The sequence below is a fragment of the Dromaius novaehollandiae genome, chromosome 15 (assembly GCF_036370855.1).
Source record: "Dromaius novaehollandiae isolate bDroNov1 chromosome 15, bDroNov1.hap1, whole genome shotgun sequence".
Taxonomy (NCBI): domain Eukaryota; kingdom Metazoa; phylum Chordata; class Aves; order Casuariiformes; family Dromaiidae; genus Dromaius; species Dromaius novaehollandiae.
This window is the reverse complement of record NC_088112.1, coordinates 21,672,163-21,688,800: the sequence shown is the minus strand read 5'-3', so window position 1 is coordinate 21,688,800 and position 16,638 is coordinate 21,672,163. Positions and strand designations below refer to the sequence as shown.

The 16,638-nt window shown below is 56.3% G+C and overlaps 2 protein-coding genes across 8 annotated transcripts in view; one reads left to right on the top strand and one right to left on the bottom strand.

Moving 5' to 3' along the window:
- Positions 1-4,893: 4,893 nt before the first annotated feature.
- On the bottom strand, positions 4,894-8,332 carry SOWAHA (sosondowah ankyrin repeat domain family member A). Its single transcript, XM_026118326.2, has one exon. The coding sequence runs from the start codon at positions 8,228-8,230 to the stop codon at positions 6,971-6,973; it is 1,260 nt and encodes a 419-aa protein (XP_025974111.2). The 5' UTR covers positions 8,231-8,332; the 3' UTR covers positions 4,894-6,970.
- Positions 8,333-15,715: 7,383 nt separating this feature from the next.
- Positions 15,716-16,638, top strand: part of SEPTIN8 (septin 8) — a 41,418-nt gene continuing 40,495 nt past the window's right edge. For 2 of the 7 annotated variants that reach the window (XM_026118161.2, XM_026118160.2), the window contains exon 1: positions 15,717-15,957. In XM_026118161.2, coding sequence (XP_025973946.1) covers positions 15,928-15,957 — 30 coding nt within the window. In that variant the 5' untranslated portion in view covers positions 15,717-15,927. Of the gene's footprint in view, positions 15,958-16,638 lie in introns of all 7 variants that reach the window. The other 5 variants (XM_026118162.2, XM_064521169.1, XM_026118163.2 and 2 more) reach the window with 5 other exon arrangements.

Below are 16,638 nucleotides of genomic sequence, written 5' to 3'. Positions count from 1 at the left end.
CCCCCCTCCGGCATTTGCTGCTCCGAGGAGTTTGTCCTCGCTCCGGAAGCCTGTGTCTTGTCACGTACGCCAAGGATCACGAAGCGTATTTTCAATAAATTGTGCAAGTGGATGGTATATAGCAAAAAGCAGTGTGAATGTTATTAATATTTGTTCCAGTGACCTGAACAAAATTGATTTTGTTCAAAGTTGAAGACGGTTTCACTGGACACAAAACGTTTTGGTTGAGATGATTCTCCTGTACAGATCCAAGCCTTGGGGATCTTCCCCCAGTTGAGGAAAATTAACTTGATGGGAATAAATGTTTGGTGTTGAAACCAGTGCTTGCCTTTGAAGGAAGGATGGGTCTGTGCTGTTTCCTTTCTCTTATCTTTTGGTCTTTTGTGTCGTGGGGAAGATTTTCACCACTTCTACCGCACTGGCGTTCCCAGGCATCTCCTGTTTAGCATCTTTCCAAATGCTGAAGTAATGTTCAGGTATGCTATAAAGTGCAGAAATTAGAAATAATTGTTACTCCATTTTCCAAAAAGTTATGTTTATATGCTCCTTATTCCTTTGTTATGAGTTTGAATTTCAGGCAAAGCGAAAAATTGATACAAGTGACGAAACGGGAACCTCTCTGCTGACGAGCAGAAACCGCCTCTCCAAAGCACCGGCAGCTCTGGAGGTCAGGTGGGTCGAGATTTTAACGCTTGTTATTCATTACTGATTTATCGCCAGTGGCCGAGCGCAGGATACCGGCGGCAGCTCGCGTTGGGCATCGGTCACGTGCAGCACAGCCGCACGCTGGAACGCGGGCTCGAAATCACGCTTTGATGTGCAAGTGCAAATAGTGATTTAGTCTGACCCCATGGTAAGAGCGTTGCAGAGGATCCTCCTTACCAGCCCCGAGCAGCCCCTGCCGCGCGGTGCCTCTGCCAGGCACGTGCAGAGCGGGGAGCCTTCCCGCTCCCGTCGGCTCTCCGTCCCAGCCCTGGGGGGCTGGAGCTTCGCAGGGCCTCGGGGCCTTGGCGGTCCCCAGCGCCGGGACCTGCTGGGCCACTTCTCGGGCATCCCAGGCGGGAGGTAACCTCATCCCTCCACCCAGAGCAGCGGAGACCCGAAGTGAGGTGTCCGTGTGAATTAATTGCGGCTCCATCCAGCCGGATACAAAATAAGAGTGCCCAGGAGAAGAAGGAGGTAAAATAAAATGTTAGATTGGACCTTCCCCTTGGGAACGCTGGCTGCATGGAGGGTATGCGATTCCAGGAATTATATCTAAGGCATTTGGCCCTCCACGCGCAAGAAATGTGGGGGAAGAAGCGGCAGTAGCTCATGTTCTGCTAAGCAAGAGCAGGTGGGCCTGATCACTGAATAAAAAGATACCTTTTATTGCTTAGAGCCAGAGAGATCAGCAAATATTTAGAGGTGTGGGATAGAGCGCGTGGTCAGAGGAAACAGAACTAAACCGAAAGGGTTTTTTTTTAACCCAGGCCTCGTTTCTCTGCTGGGGTGTTATGCTGTGGGGTGCTTGCACGTGGAGCTAGTTAAGGAATGGGAGGGTGCAGGGGCTGATGTAAACGTGATCTGCGGGAGGTCTGCTTGCGAGCTGTGGTTAATAAGCAGAGGGATGTTCTCTGCTTCGGGAATTCATGGCAACCATTTGAATAAAATTTTTAAAATAAACTCGGAGCAGCGCTGCAAAGCTAATCCTCAGCGCCCTGGAGGGAGCCCACGTACGCGTCAGGCAGCGCAAATCGTGCAGCCCCTGGGTTTAACAAAACGCGCTCAGGGAGCAGCACATGGATTGCTCTGTAAAACAAAAAAATCAGCAGCATTCAAGGTTACGGGAGAGAATGCAAAATGTCACAGGAGCCGCGAAGCTGAGTCACCTCAGATAAATCTGCTCAGAGAAAATACAGGCTGAACTGATTGTCTTGATTTAATGACATGTCTAAAAATGTGTATGAATAGCCAGGCGTCTTTCTAACAGGCTTCAGCCGATGGAGGAAGAGCCAGAAGGTTCCAAACCACCCGCGGGAGGAACCACTCGTGCGCCGGTCCCTTGGGAAACCCCGGCCCAGGGTGCTGCAGCTGGTGGCTCCGGCGTCTCCTTGGGTGGCCCCGGCAGCTGCTCTCTGCTGAGCTCCAAGTAAGTGTCACCCAATGTCACCACGAGATGCTCCAGCTGGAGGCAGGAGACAAACCAGCCTGGGCCACCCTCTCCGTGGGCGCGGGACTCCCCGCAAATGGACAGCCACCTCGGGAGGTGCCAGCCCCTGCACGGGGACCCGGGCTGAGCCCCTGGGCGCGGATCCACCTTCGCCCGGCCGCACGGAAAAGGGGGAACTGCCCACGGAAGAGCGGGGGAAGAAAACAGCACAAAAGCAAACATGGTGTGCCCGGCCCCACGGCAGCCTCGACACCTGGGAAGCCCTGTGCCATTGCATGCGTCTTCCCTGTGCTCCCCTCCACGGTCTTCAAAAAATGCTATTTATGGAGCAAAGTGCGGGTACTCTGATTTCTGCGCATGCATTTCTGGCCGTTAGGGATGCAGAAGCTCCTGCTCCTTCCCCTCCCCTGGCCGCGGGGCGCTCCAGCGATGTGCGATGCAAGCCGGGACCTGGATGAAGGAGGGGGGCTCGGAGCCTCGTGGCAGGGGCCGCTGCATTTGTGCTTTGCGTTTGGTCAGGGAAAATGAAGGTGATTTAGTTCCTGTCGGAGCGAGCCCCAAAAGCCAGAGCCCTGTGAAAGCACAGACTCGCTGGGGGCTGAGAGGGAAGCGACGTCTGCGGCTTGAACTGACCTAGCAAAGCTGCATCCTCGTTCACAGCGCGGGAGGAGCTGGTACAAGCTCTACATATAGAAATGCTGGTTTCCTCGTGTAGCCGGCGTTTCCACTAGAAGCGTCCGTCGATACAGCTTTACCAAACAACGCTTTGAGGTGCAATTGGCTTTTCTCATCCCTTTAGGGGAGGTAAGGCCGGACCTTATGTGTTATATGGGTGTTTATGCTGTTTTCCTAGCAGTAGACAAACTTTAACGCACCGTTTACAGACAGTGGCAGAAGCCGAGCCCGGTACAAGGGCTGGATGAGCTTAATGATTTGCTTTGTTTTATTCTCTTCATAAATTAGTGAACTAAACCCCGGAGCTGGAGCAGTCAGTGGATGCTCCTCATTACGGCACGGAGCGTTTGATCGGGGTCTGTCCGTTCTGGCCCCGTGTCCTCCCTCGGCGATAAACAACGCGCTGTTTGTGCCCGCGGTAACAACCTCTTCGTCCGGAGCCTCCCGCGCCAGCACGGATCACCGGGAAAAGCAGCGACTGCCATGTTGCCGTTTTACTCAGATTAACATGCAAATCAGCAGCACATGCATGCGAGGAATGTAGGTCGCGGCGGGAACGCGGCGGGAGAAGGGAAGAGCCAGGGCAGGTCGGCGGGACTTCCCGAAGGGCTGCTCTGCCCGGGGCCGCCCCCGCAGCTCGTGTTGGGTCCGTCTGCAGCAGCTCCTCGTGCCGGCCTTTCCCAGGGCTCCCGGAGCAGAGGCGCTTTCGTCCGCGGGACGCTCACGGGGAGGGAGCGGAGAGGGTCCAAAGAGCGATTTGAAGCCGGGCGCGACTGCGTTGACACCTGATCCAGCAGCCGCAGGACGAAGGCCGTCCTTGCCCCGAGCGCGGCTTGCAGCTCGTCCGCAGACCTTTCTCGGGACTTCAGTGCGGATCTTTGATCCGAGATGCTTCAGACATAGCTGTGCTGAGGAATGGACAAACTGGATTATCTTTAGAAAGACTGAGCCGGGGTCAGGCAAACATTAGCTTTGCTGATCGCTGCTGCTGCTAAGCTAAAATACCAGCCCGTTTTATTTACGTAGGCGCTCGCTGAAGGCAGAGCGTTCACAAGCTCCCGATGACTCTGCTCACCCTGCCTACACATCCATGGAGGAGTTGTCTTGAATTCGGCTTTTTTTTTTTTTTGAGTATCAGTAATAACCATGTACTTTAAAAAGACAAAGCCACCAGGGCGCTAATTTCCATTTTACAGCAGGAAAACGCAGATAGGGCGAGCAGGCAGGCTAGGGACCAGGGCAAAGCACAGCCCCGAGCTCCCCAGCCAGACCACAGGCTCCAAGGGTGATGTTTGCCCAGCGCGCTGGCCCGGGGTGGCCCCAGCTCTAAGGTTTCTGTGAAAGCACTATGTGAAAGTATCCTGCACCAAATTTCACAGCTGTCATTCATCCATGTGAAAATACGACTGGGTTCAGCTGCATTTGGCCTTAAAGCAGTGAAAGGCAGGGAGAATCGATTAAGCTGATGGATCCATAAAACGCAAGCAGCCTTAGGCTCTGCCAAGAAAGCACTCTCCCGATTTCCCCAGCACCCCATAGCCTGTCCCCTCGGAGCATAAACCGGGACGTGCAGAAAGAACCCAGAAAAGCCGGAGACTGCTTTTACTTCAAATTCAAGGTAACACACGTTCTTGCAAAAATTGCAGTGGCTCATTCGCAGCAGCTCTGGGTACTTGTTTACCCCCGCAGCCCAACAGCGCTGGGCATCCTCATCGCAGCCTGCCTGAATAGTATCTTTTCCCCACTCCGGAGGAGGAAGGAGCTGAGTCACGGCACTGCCCACCCCATGCACAGCCCGAGCCTCGCGCACCGGCCCGGGGCGGCTGCCGACACGGGCTCCCCGCTGCCGCCGGGACCCACGGCGCGTGCCGGCTGCTCCCCAGCAAACGCGGCGATGAAGCAGCTTCTGCTCCGACACACGCACAGGATCAGTGGAACCTCCTCCCTGCCTTCCTTAGGGTGAAGTCACAACCACGCTTTACAGTGCTAAAGCACACACGCGTGCACACCCCAACCCACATCCCTGTACTTTGCCTCCTACGCAACTAGGAAAAGCAGCACCAAAAAAAAAAGAAATCCAGCTGTATTATTTGAATAGGTATTCAGCGTTTATCCATAACTAAAGAACAAACCTCAAACTGAGACTGAGTCAAACCAGAGATTCCCGGTTCCTGCAGAAACAAAGCTTTAACGGTGCACACGTGCCTGTTTGGTTTCAGCAGCTAGAGCCAAAAAGTGTTTAATAGCAGCTAGAGTTGAAAACATTTTTTAAAACAGAGCAACAGATATTTTTTCTGGAACTCGGAGCCGATACAGTGCAACACAAATCGAGGTTTGAAGTGACCAGACTGATCAATGGTCCCACCAACAGCTAAGCAGCAAATGGGATTTTTTTTTCTCCTCCTGCTATAGAAATCATGAGGTCCTTGATCATTAACCTCTGCCTGACAACTGCATTAGTTCAATACGGAAGCGGAGAGATGCAGAACAACCGCTGTCCTCAGGCCCCTCCCGGGGCCAAGGATCGCGCGTGGGTGGAAGCGGAGCTCCTCGGGGACGTCACCGAGGACCTTGCAGGAGCCGCCCGGGGAGGGCCGGGACGCGCCGCGGTGCCGCGGAGCATTGCGGAGCAGCCGGTTACAGACAAAACAAGGAAGTACCAGGCTTAATTCGGGCTGAAAAAAACACATTCCTGAAGTCACTGGCTTGGAAAGAGCAGCGAGCGTGCAAGCACGTGTTCAGGACAGGAACCTGAACACCCGATGGGGACCGAAGCAGCAGAGCAAACGCAGGGTCACCGTCGCCTTCATCACCTCTGACCCGTACAGTTTTTACGCATTTCTTGAGAGAAGATGCAACAGTTCAGCAGGCTGCTTACAGGAGTCAGACAGCTTCTTTCCTTACCGCTACAGTTCACATTAATTTTAACCAAACAGTAATTAAAAAAAATCTCATTGGAAATGTTTCACTTAATCTCAAACTTGCATGCTTTTTGGAGCTACGTGTAGTTTCATCCATAAAACAGCTATGTTATATAAGAGAAAAGAAGCAGAAATGCAAGTTTCAGGTCAGTGATCCACGCTGTTGGGATCCACGTTGTTTTAGGAAGTCATGCAGACGCTCTGCTACAAAACACCTCACCCGGAGCCCAACTTTTATAAACACCTATTGTAAAGAGGCCAAAATCAAAGCTTAAGGTTTATAAGAAAAGCAGAAGGAAAAACAAAAACCAGTCAGACATATAAGCCTGACTTTTCCTCCAGTTGGGTATTCTGATATTTGTGCTCTGAAGGATTCTCACTTCAGGTTTCCAGTATCAAACACCACGTTTTTGTTCAGTTCTAGTTAAGTGACCGAACTATTGTCAAGTTTACAAGAAGTTCACAGCATCGGTAAGACGTGCGGTTAGTACCACCTGGTCAAAGAGTCTTTCGAGGAGGAGAAAGGAAACAAAAACGGAGAAACCCACCCAACGACAGGCTGAGGCTGAGCCAGCTTTCCGGCTGAGGTAGACGGGCCAGGGCGCTTCGAGCCATGAGAGGGGTTTTTTAAACTCTTCATCTAACCAAATGCTTCAGGCAGCATTCAGCATAGCCATGCTGGTATTTCCAACAGTGAGAAACTTTGTTTTGAGAAAGTTAAATACTACATACATTTTTAATAGAAATATTCCTCTTCTGTTACCAAAATAAGCAGAAACATCATAGAAAACTATGCAACTCTCCTCTAGTAACTTAAGCTTGCTCTATAAAAAGCCATTTTAAAGTACCTGGCTAGAAACTTGCTGTTCACAGTGTAAAACATGCAACTCTTTACCCTACTTCTGCTTTTCGGCTGAGGAGCACGGCTGAGGGCGGCTGCACCTTGCGCATTTTAACCTGTCCGCGCACAGAGGTGGTTCTGCTTTCCCAGCCGTTGGGTCTAAAGTTTGTGCTCCCCGTTAACGCGAGGGCGATAGAGCATTTATTAGAGCACGTCGTGGTCTCTGGGCTCCCTCCCCACAGGCTTCTGCAAGCAGGTTTCAGCCGGGGGCCTTGGGAGCCGGACCCGGTCACCGATCTAGCTAAACATCTGCAAAAAGAGAGACAGACAGAAGAAATCCAAGCGCTTCCAGGGAAACCTCAACTTTCGCCGAGGCCGAGGCTAGTGGCCGAAGAAGAGCTCGGACACGGGCCTGCGCCTGACCGCCAGCTCCTCCTGCTCCTCCTCTACCGCCTCGCAGAGCGACGAGTAGGAGGGGAAGCTCCCCCTGGTCTTGGGCTTCTTCCTCGGGCCCGTGGAGGCAGCCAGGAGCTTGTTCAAGGAGGACGGCTTCCTCAGGCCCTTGGTGAGGTCGTAGAAAGCCATGTCGTCCGATATGACGCCCAGGAAAGTGCTGGTGGAGCTCAGGATGGAGGCCGCGATCTTGGTGTTTTTCCGGATGGGCAGGGAGGGTCCGGCGGCGCTGTGCAGGTCGGGGTCGCCCAGGAGGTGCCGCACGGCGAAGGAGGCCCCGTCCTTCAGGTACTGGTGCGGCTTCTTGCCGCTGTAGTCCCTCAGGTCGGTCTTGGCGTTGTAGCTGCGCACCAGCATGGTGATGATCTCCTCGCGGCCGTGCATGGCGGCCACGTGCAGCGCCGTGTAGCCGCCGTAGGACTTGGCGTCGACGTTGACGTGGCCGCCGGCCTTGGCCGCCACCTCGATGATCTTCCCGGCCATGTCGCAGTTGCCGCACTTGGCGGCCCAGTGCAGGGCGGTGAAGCCCGACATGAAGTCGCGGCGGGCCGCCAGCCCGGCGTCGCTCAGCAGCAGCCCGTGCAGCTCCGGCGACCACCGCCCGCCCGCGGCCTTCACCAGCCACCGGTGCTCGGCCTCCTCCAGCGGCACCGCCGCCGTCTCCTCGCCCGCCCGCTGCCCCTTGGGTGCCCGCCGCGGCGGGGGCGAGCGGGGCGGCGGCGCGGCGGGGGCCGGCGGCGGGGGGCAGCGCACGGGCAGCATGCAGGGCTTGGCCGGGGGGTCGCGGCGGGCCGGGGGGTCGCGCCAGGCGGGGGGCAGCGGCGCCTCGCCGCCCTCGCCCTGGAAGCGGCCGCGCAGCTCGGACACGGCGCCCGGCGAGGGCAGCTCCTCCGGGGGGGCGGGCGAGAGCCGCCCCCCCCCGCCGCCGCCGCCGCCATCCCCCGGCGCGGTGCCCCCGCGCAGCGCCTTGCGCAGCACCACGAACCTGGCGCCGTCGCGCTCCTTCACCACGGCCACGGCGTTGACGGCCGCCTTGAAGCGCTCCCGCCGCGCCGCCCGCTCCGCCGGCTCCGCCGCCGCCTCCAGCAGCGGCCTGAAGCGGCTCAGCAGCTCCGCGTTGCGCACCCGCCCGCCGCGCTCCCGCAGGAAGCCCAGCACGGCCGCCGCGCTCACCGCCGCCTCCGACATCGCGCCGCCCCGGCACCTGCAGGCAGCCGCCGCGCATGGAGCGGAGCGACGCGGAGCGGAGAGGGGCGCAGGGCTGTCCCCGCCCCGGCCCCGCCCGCCGCGCCGCCCCGGCGGTGCCTCCGCGTCCCCCCCCCGGCCACGCTCGCCCCTCTCGGCCCGGCGGCAGCTGGGGAAGGAGCGTGCGGTGCCCGCGGTACCGGCCGCTGGGGAACGCCTTGGGCAGCGTTTCATCCCTTTATCCCCCTTCCTGCAATGATTTTCTGGTTCCGCATCGAGTAGTTGATACAGTTTTAGGTGCCAGTCAGCTTGCAAAGTTAGGTCTCTGCTTTCCTTTCCAAGAGGCGCCTGTTATTCTGTGGGAACACTGGATCAATCATGATTCTTCCGGGTTGCAAAGCTGCTGGTCTGAAAATCAGCCAAAAGATACCCAGATGGGTCGATGTTCTGGAATATATTTAAAATATTCTATATACACGTTGCATATATATGAATACCAGTTAACTATAACTAGCTACAATATACACGTGTGTATACGTGCATCTACATACATGATGAATTCTCTACGCCGTACCTACATGCGTGTACATCTACTAGTGCTTTATAAAGACAAGCTTTGTAACTGTGCTGCGTATCAATTACTCCTACTTACGCATTTCATCTTACATGATTATTACTGTCAATCATACAGGAAAAAACCTCCGACAAGTGTCTTTCCCCGGGGGAGGGCTGGGTCTGGAGATCTCCCGGGAAGATGACGTTCAGCCCTGCAAACGCCGTGTCTCCTCAGCTCGGTGTTGCAACTGAGATCGCAAAATTGATTCTTGAATGACTGCACGGTTTGTCTAGGAAAACAGCAAGAGCCCCAACACGGGGCGAACAGAGTCGGCGTGGTGTGGAGACAGAGAAAAGTGACTGTCTGTGCAGGGGTGCATGGGAGAAGACTTGCTTTGCCTTCCCTGTCTTACAGCTCGAATAAAATGGAGAATCAGCCTGTGCCAAAGGCTCCATTTTGAGAGCAGCTCAGGTTGCCGCGATCCCCGGCCGCGCACCTCTCTCCCCCCTCTCCGCGGCGCAGACCTGCTTTCTGCCTCCCCGCGCCCGGTGCCGGCAGTGGAGCAGCCTCTGCCCACAGGTTGCTGAGCCTTCCCTTGGCAGTCGTCCCCCCTCCTCGCTCCATCCTTGCTCAAACCGCCTCTAAAAAGCTATTTGATCGCTTGACACCGAGCTGGCACCGAGCCAGCTCCTCAAAATCACTTTGCTGCTCTCCTGTTCTTTCCCTTAGCGGTGTGTTGTCTCCCCGCTGCCTGTAGCAGTTCCGCGTTGCTGCCGCACCTGCACACCTCTCCTTACCACCTCCTCACGCTGTAGGTACAGCACCTCGCCCTCCGCCGGGGCAGCCGCTGGGGTGGGGGTCCCCGTGTCACCAACGCTCCCCAGCTTGCGGCAGCTCCGCACCTGGGCCTCGCCTACCACGGAGCGCTCGTAAGGAGCCGGCAGCCGAACAGGAATTCCTACGCTTTCTTCCGACGTTTCTTTTCCATGCTAGGATCTGTTGCAGGCATAAGAAAGGCTCAGCAGTCCACGAGCTTTTTGCATTGCAAATGTTCCACTGCGCCCTGGGACTACAGTTCCTAGCTGCAAACGAGCAGGAGAAGGGAAAACAATTCCGAAAAATAGTTTTAAAATACCGTTTTCTTATTTTAGGAGTGTTAAGGGAGAAGTTGGTCCTGCTGTTTGAGCTGGTTCACGTCCAGGAGGGGGTTTCTGGGGGTGCTCCGCACCCTCCCTGCCAGGACAGCCCCGAGGAAGGGGTCACACCCCGAGCCCCGGTGCCCGCTGAGGCTTGGGGGGGGGTGGTCAGATGCCCCCCAGTTTCATCCCCGCCCTGGCAGGTCCCTTGCTGCGGGACCTCCACGCTCCAGACCCCGGAGGCGCTCGAGGGGCGGCCCCGCTCTGCCGCCGAGGTCCGAGCCCTTCTCCGGGGGCTCGCGCTGGGCTGGGGGCCCCGGGGAGAGGCACCGCCGAGGCTGCTCCCGCGGCAGGTCCTGGCCTTCCTCGGGTGACGGAGCGGACGGGCACGTCCCCGGGAGGGCACGGCAGAGGAAGGAGGAGGTGTGCGCGTCCAGTGTGAACTGGTTGCTCTGGTTTAACCGCCCTGGTGCACCCAGCTCTTCGCCCAGGTAATCTCCCAGCCCTGCGGCCAAGTGCCTGCACCACCCGCGCTCGCTCCTTCGTGCTGGGGATCCACGCCGTGCCGGGGTGCCCCCTTCGCCGCCCGGGCTCGGGACCCCACCTGAGCTCCTCCCGGTTCACGGCAGCTGGCCTCACCGACCAGATCGTGTGGCAGGACTCACGCCGCTCGGATGAATTTTATTAATATAGATAATAAACGAGCCTGCAGCATGGTGGGAGTTATGCTCGTCAGCCAGCTGAAATTTCCAGCCTTAAAAACTATGAGAAGCTTCGGCTCTTCTTTCTGTTCTACGAAAAACCCTAAAAAGCAAGTCGTTTCTGTGGCGCTATTTACGGAGTACCGTGGGCTGCTGCTTAGGAGCTTTCAAGCCAACTATTATAGGTCTTGATATTTCTAATTTATGGGCTGGGACAAAAACAATGTACAGAAACCCCCAATTACATTAATTTACTACTATTTTTAAAAAAAGACCCACAAATATTGCAGTTTGCTGGTTTTATTTCATGAGCCCTAGAGAACTGGCCTCTCTTTTGAACTATGTGACTGAGAAGCGTTATCTTTGCATGAAGAAACTTTGCAATCTCTGGAGCTCTCTGCATTACAATGCAGCACATTGCGCGCAGAGGGCACGTCGCCATCCCCCCCCCCGCCCCCCCGGGGAGGGAGATAAGGTTCATGCCTGTGACTACTCACACAAAACACGACCAGGAAATAAAGCGGGGGATCAAGCCATGTGTCCAGCCATAGCAAAGAAGTTTCTGTTGACGCTTTAGAGCCGAAGGAGAAGGTGTCCCAGGTGCTGCTCCTTCCCCAGGGTCTCCTCAGAGCCACAGGGGAGGCGGGGGCCGTGCTGGGAGGACTGGGAGTGCGCGGGCAGAGCCCGGCTGGACCCGAGGCTGTGGCTTAGCAGCAAGGTGAGGCTTAGACGGTAGTGACGGCAGCTGGGATTTCTGCCTCGAGGAAAGCTTGGTTTTCCCTGAAATGAAACCAGGATTCCCAGAACAAACAGAATGACGAGGGCCGTGATTTTCCAGTGTCCTTGTTGATGCTTTCACGCGCGGCACAGAGCGTGCATTGTGCAGGAGAACAGCTCTTCTGTGTTGCAGGGAGAGATGCCGCAACCTCCCATGGACAAACAACGACGCAAAACCCTGCCAAGGCGGGGGGGGGTTGGACGAGCGTGCGTGCGAGTGGGGAATGCTTGCAGAGAAAAGGTGTTATTGCATGGATGGACAAGGCTCGGCTAAAACTCAAGGGCCTCGGATGGTACTCGGTTTTCTGCAGTTTTCTGCGTAACTCCGAGTTTGTTTGTATTAAACGCACTGCTCGTTTCACACGGGGGCTGCAAGGTTTGGTTCTAGTCCCCATCCCCAACACCCGCCGGTTTTCAGACGGTGCCAGTGAACTGGATGGGACTCAACAGTAACACAAAGGTGGCAGGAGTTACAGTGAGGTAATACGGCCCTTTAACGTTAGGAGGCAGGGAAATTTGGGGGTCTATTTCTAGCCATCTAACTTACATTCCCTGTGACTGCTCCTTGTGCACAGGGGAAAAGGAGCTACAGCTTGAAGTTTACTTTCAGTTTAGAGAGATAACACTTCTTCAGAAAAGCCTTGTCAGTCCCAAGTGTTATCAGTATAACGAATAACAAGGGTAAAAGGGTGGTTGGTGGTAGTGCTACTATAAGAATAACTAGGAACCGTTTGATTTCTGAAAATCCCCATCAGGACATATTGCAAGAAATGAATGCGAAAGAACAGTCACCAGAAAGCTGCCTTCTCTGGTCTGTGCTGAAAGACGTGAAGGAGGTATGTTTATCTGCACCACCTTGATTTGAAGATCAAGGATTTTACTCAGCCCTGAAAGGTGCAGCCATTTACAGAAAGCCTTGGTTTTGCTACGGTATTCACGTGGCGGGTAGGATTGGCACTTGCTCAGTGTGGCTGCAGCTGGAGTAGAAGGGCCTGTGGTAGCACTTGTTTCTCTCCACATGCATTGCCTGTACCTCAGGTCCCAAGCTGAAGAAGAAGACAACCTCTGGTGACCTCCCCACCACCAGCACTGCTGCAATGCCACCATTCTCACAACCGAGGGCATTTGCCTTTCCCAAGGACAAGGAGGTTCCAGGCACACAAATGTGCCACCGCAGCCCATTATGTTCTCTACCTGGGCTCTTCACTGTGTGTGCAGGAAATTTAGAGTCCATCCCTAAATACAGCATGGATTTAGCAGGTACAGATATTCCACAGGAGTTTAAAATCCTTGCAGGAGCAGCCAGCCAACTAATGCACATTTAATTCCTGAGTCTTTAGGAACAATTTGCATAACAACAGCTGTCTTAGCAGCTGAAGGCGCCACCAGAGCCAATTCTTTTCTCCTGAACCAGTTTTTATGGATCTGAAGCTTTTGAAATTAGCAGGTTTGCTCTTGAATGGGTATTAGAAATAGTGTGCTCTTTGGAATAACGAGGTGTTTAAAAATAACTCTGAGCCTTTGCACAGCGCTCCTCATCGCAGAGACCTGCCCCGCGCAGGCGGCAGTGCTAATGGTCAAAGAGGGAGAGGCGGCTCCAGCCGCGCAAGGTCTCAGCAGCACAGCGGAGCCAGAGAGCCACGAGACAGCAGTGATGTCGCTCGATCTCGGGTTTTCCTTTATGCCTTGAATCTCTGCATCTGACCTGAGGCTCAGAGAAACCAGTAGCAGCCTGGGAATCGTCTTCTCTGAGCCTTATGCTGTATTCTGCTCCTTAGTGTCAGGAAAAAGAGCTCTTAATGACTGTAAGTCAGTGACATCTCCCCAAAGTACATGGCATAATGGCATTTAAGCGTGTGTTTAAACTTTTAAACTTTATTTACACTGTGGTGGGAGCTAGAGACCTTTGGTAAGGTCACAAACGGCAGGTAAGGGAGAAGATCGAAGGTAATATGGAGTGCATCTCATAGAGTTTCACAGTGAAGTATAAATTTTGTTTTAATTTGATGGCTGAGTGAATGTCTTTAAATACTTCAGTCCTGATTCAGGGACTGTGCTTTCTGTGGGTGAAGAACACATAGGAACTGGGATATTAGGTATCTTTCCTTGGATTTTTCATGGATTTGATGGGTGACCCTCATTGTCTGTGTGCTGAACCATGGAGGGGATTGTGGATCGCCTCCAAGATGTACACAAAAGGCCTGTAGGTTTTCCTAGGACTGCTGTGAACCCACATCAGGGAAACTGTCTCTTCTTTTAATGACTGTGTTTCTGGGAGGAGGTCAGGTGGGGTCCAACGGGATCAAAATCCACAGGCTCCTCTGGAGTGTGCTGAAATCCAGCCTGCGTCTTGCACATCATGCAGTGAGATTAGCAGCCCATATCTAGCACAGCCTGGACAAGTTCAGCTTAGGAGCCAGTTCTTGCCGGACAATCCTCACCAGCAACGGTGACAAAGACGTGGGACAGCAGCTTCTGCCCATATGTGAGGAGGGGAGCAGAGCATCAAGCCTACGACCCTGCTCAAATTATCTCGACTCTTCAACACTCTCTATAGCTAGTTCATGCTCTGACCGGAGAAGCAGCATTGAAAGTGGTATTTGAGCAGCAGTTCAGCTGAGTAGGTGCCTGTCCCGCAGCAATGACAGAAAGAGATTTGAGTTCATGTGTACAAAGCTGCCGAGTTTGCTAGATGGCAGATACTTGTGAGACCTCAGTGGCTTTAGGAATTGCAGTGACCATTGCCCTCTCGTTCAGACAGCAGCTTTACCCTGACCCTGTGTAATCGGTTGTAAGAGGGCCTGTCCTTCTTAGGGGGCTACAAGTGAGTCTCCGCAGTCCTTTCTCCACCTGGCGTCACTGCTGGGGAAGGAGCGTTTGCTCTCAGCCCGGACTTTTTCCAATTCGAAGTGTGTTGCTCCCAGACGGAGGGTCAGGAGAGTGGGTAAGCCAGCAGAAAGACTGGGGAGGCAGACACAGGACAGCAGACGTTATTAGGGGAATAGGATGGGTGCAGTGACCGGGCTGCACGACAGAGTAAACACGTGGCTGTGCCGAGCTGTTCCTTGGTAGGCACACTGCAGCAGAGGGCACCAGAAAGCAAGAAAACACTTTGCTCTGTGCTAATAGCTTGTAAAATCCTAATTGCTTCACGAGCTACAAAGAAGAGGCTGCTGGTGGTGGGGTTGGCTTTGGGCTTCGGGTGGGAAGGACGGATGAGGAAAGGCCTGCCAGTGCTCTGTGGCATGCTTTGACTTGCCGCAAACACCACGCGAGGTGAGGGCTGGTCGCTTTCGCAGCACCCTGGCTCCGACTGGCACCCAAATGCAGCTTTCTGCAACTCCTCTGAGTCCTGCGGGACCTCCTGCCCTTCCACAACACCGAACTCCTGAAAATTTTCTTGAGATTGGGAAACTGATGTCCACGTTCCTGTGCACGTCACCCGAGCCACTCCTGTGGTCATCCCAGAGCACAGCCGTGCTCGTCCTGCCGGGCTGGGGCTGGGGCGTCCTCTGCTCGCGGGGAAGAAGCTGTGGGGGGATGAGACCTTGGGAGGGACCCTGAGGGGAGACCTGCTGTGGGGGGATGCCAGGGGAGGCTGTGGGGGGGTCCCTAAGGGGAGACTTTGTGTGAGGGGACCCCGGGGGAGGCTGTGGGGGGACCCCGAGAAGAGGCTGTGAGGGGATGGGACCCCGAGGAGGACCCTGAGGGGAGACTTTCCGTGAGGGGACCCTGGGGGAGGCTGTGGGGAGACCCTGAGGGGAGACTTTGTGTGAGGGGACCCCGGGGGAGGCTGTTGGGGGACCCTGAGGGGAGACTTTCTGTGAGGGGACCCCGGGGGAGGCTGTGGGGAGACCCTGAGGGGAGGTGTGAGGGGACGGGACCCCGAGGAGGACCCTGAGGGGAGACTTTCCGTGAGGGGACCCCGGGGCGGCTGTGGGGGGACCCTGAGGGGAGGTATGAGGGGATGGGACCCCGAGGAGGACCCTGAGGGGAGACTTTCCATGAGGGGACCCCGGGGGAGGCTGTGGGGGGACCCTGAGGGGAGGTGTGAGGGGACGGGACCCCGAGGAGGACCCTGAGGGGAGACTTTCCGTGAGGGGACCCCGGGGCGGCTGTGGGGGGACCCTGAGGGGAGGTGTGAGGGGATGGGACCCCGAGGAGGACCCTGAGGGGAGACTTTCCGTGAGGGGACCCCGGGGGAGGCTGTGGGGAGACCCCGAGGGGAGACTTGCAGCGGGGGGGTCCCTGAGGGGCGGCTGTGGGGGGACCCCAGGGCGGCTCCGCCCGAGGCCCCTCCCGTGAGGGCACCCGGGGGCGTCTCCGCTGCGGCTCCGGCTCCAGCTCCGGCCCCTGCCGGGGGCAGCGGGCGCCGTGGGCCGGGCCGGGCCGGGCCAGGCCGGGGCGGGGGCCGGGCGGCGCGGGGGCGGCTCCGCGGCGGCGGGGAGCCTCCAGGAGGTGGCCATATTGGATCCATTCAGCGCAGCGAGCCGCGGCGGCGCCGAGCGCCGGGGCCGCGCCAGCCCGGACATGGCCGCCACCGACCTGGAGCGCTTCTCCGTGAGCACCGGCGGGGGGGCCCGCGGCGGGGGGAGGCCCGCGGCCGGCTTGGCCCCGCCGGGGGTGGGGGGAGGCGGCGCGGGGAGCGGCCGGGGTCGCCGGTGTCCCCACAACAGCGGTAACCGGCTGCGGGGCCGCGGCGGGTCCCGGCTCTTGGCTCCGTGGAGCCGCTTCGTGCCCAAACCCTCCAACTCGGCTTCGTTCCGCCGAATCCTGCCGCAAAGCGCGGGGATGAATTAGCAAAACTGAGTTGCTCGAGGCTTGCGTAAAGGCAAACCCAGCCCTGGTCTGGCTTGGGGGAGCGAGCGCTGCGGGGGGAGCAGGGGACGGAGGACGGAGACCTCCGCTGCGGCGCTTCCCCGCACGAGCGTTCCGGCGTGGTGCGAGCGCGGCGAACCTGCTGCGTGAACCAAACCATCGCGTGGCTTGGGGGAAAACAGCATTTAATCCTGCGGGTTTTTGTGGGTACTTCAGTACTTGGTGTATTTACTTCAACACTCTGTTGCTTTTATTAAACAAAAATTGCAGAGATGCTTGGCTTCCATTTGGGCACTGAAGGGAAACAGCCAGAGATCCACGAGACTTCAGTGCCCGGCTCCATTAGGAGAAAACCCCCCATTTTTACATAATCAGGGTAGAGGCATAGCGGTTTGGAGGCCCGGTGGATTCCTCTGCCTTTGG

Excerpts from the sequence above, each read along its gene's own strand:
- SOWAHA (XM_026118326.2), bottom strand. The coding sequence starts at position 8,230 with ATGTCGGAGGCGGCGGTGAGCGCGGCGGCCGTGCTGGGCTTCCTGCGG.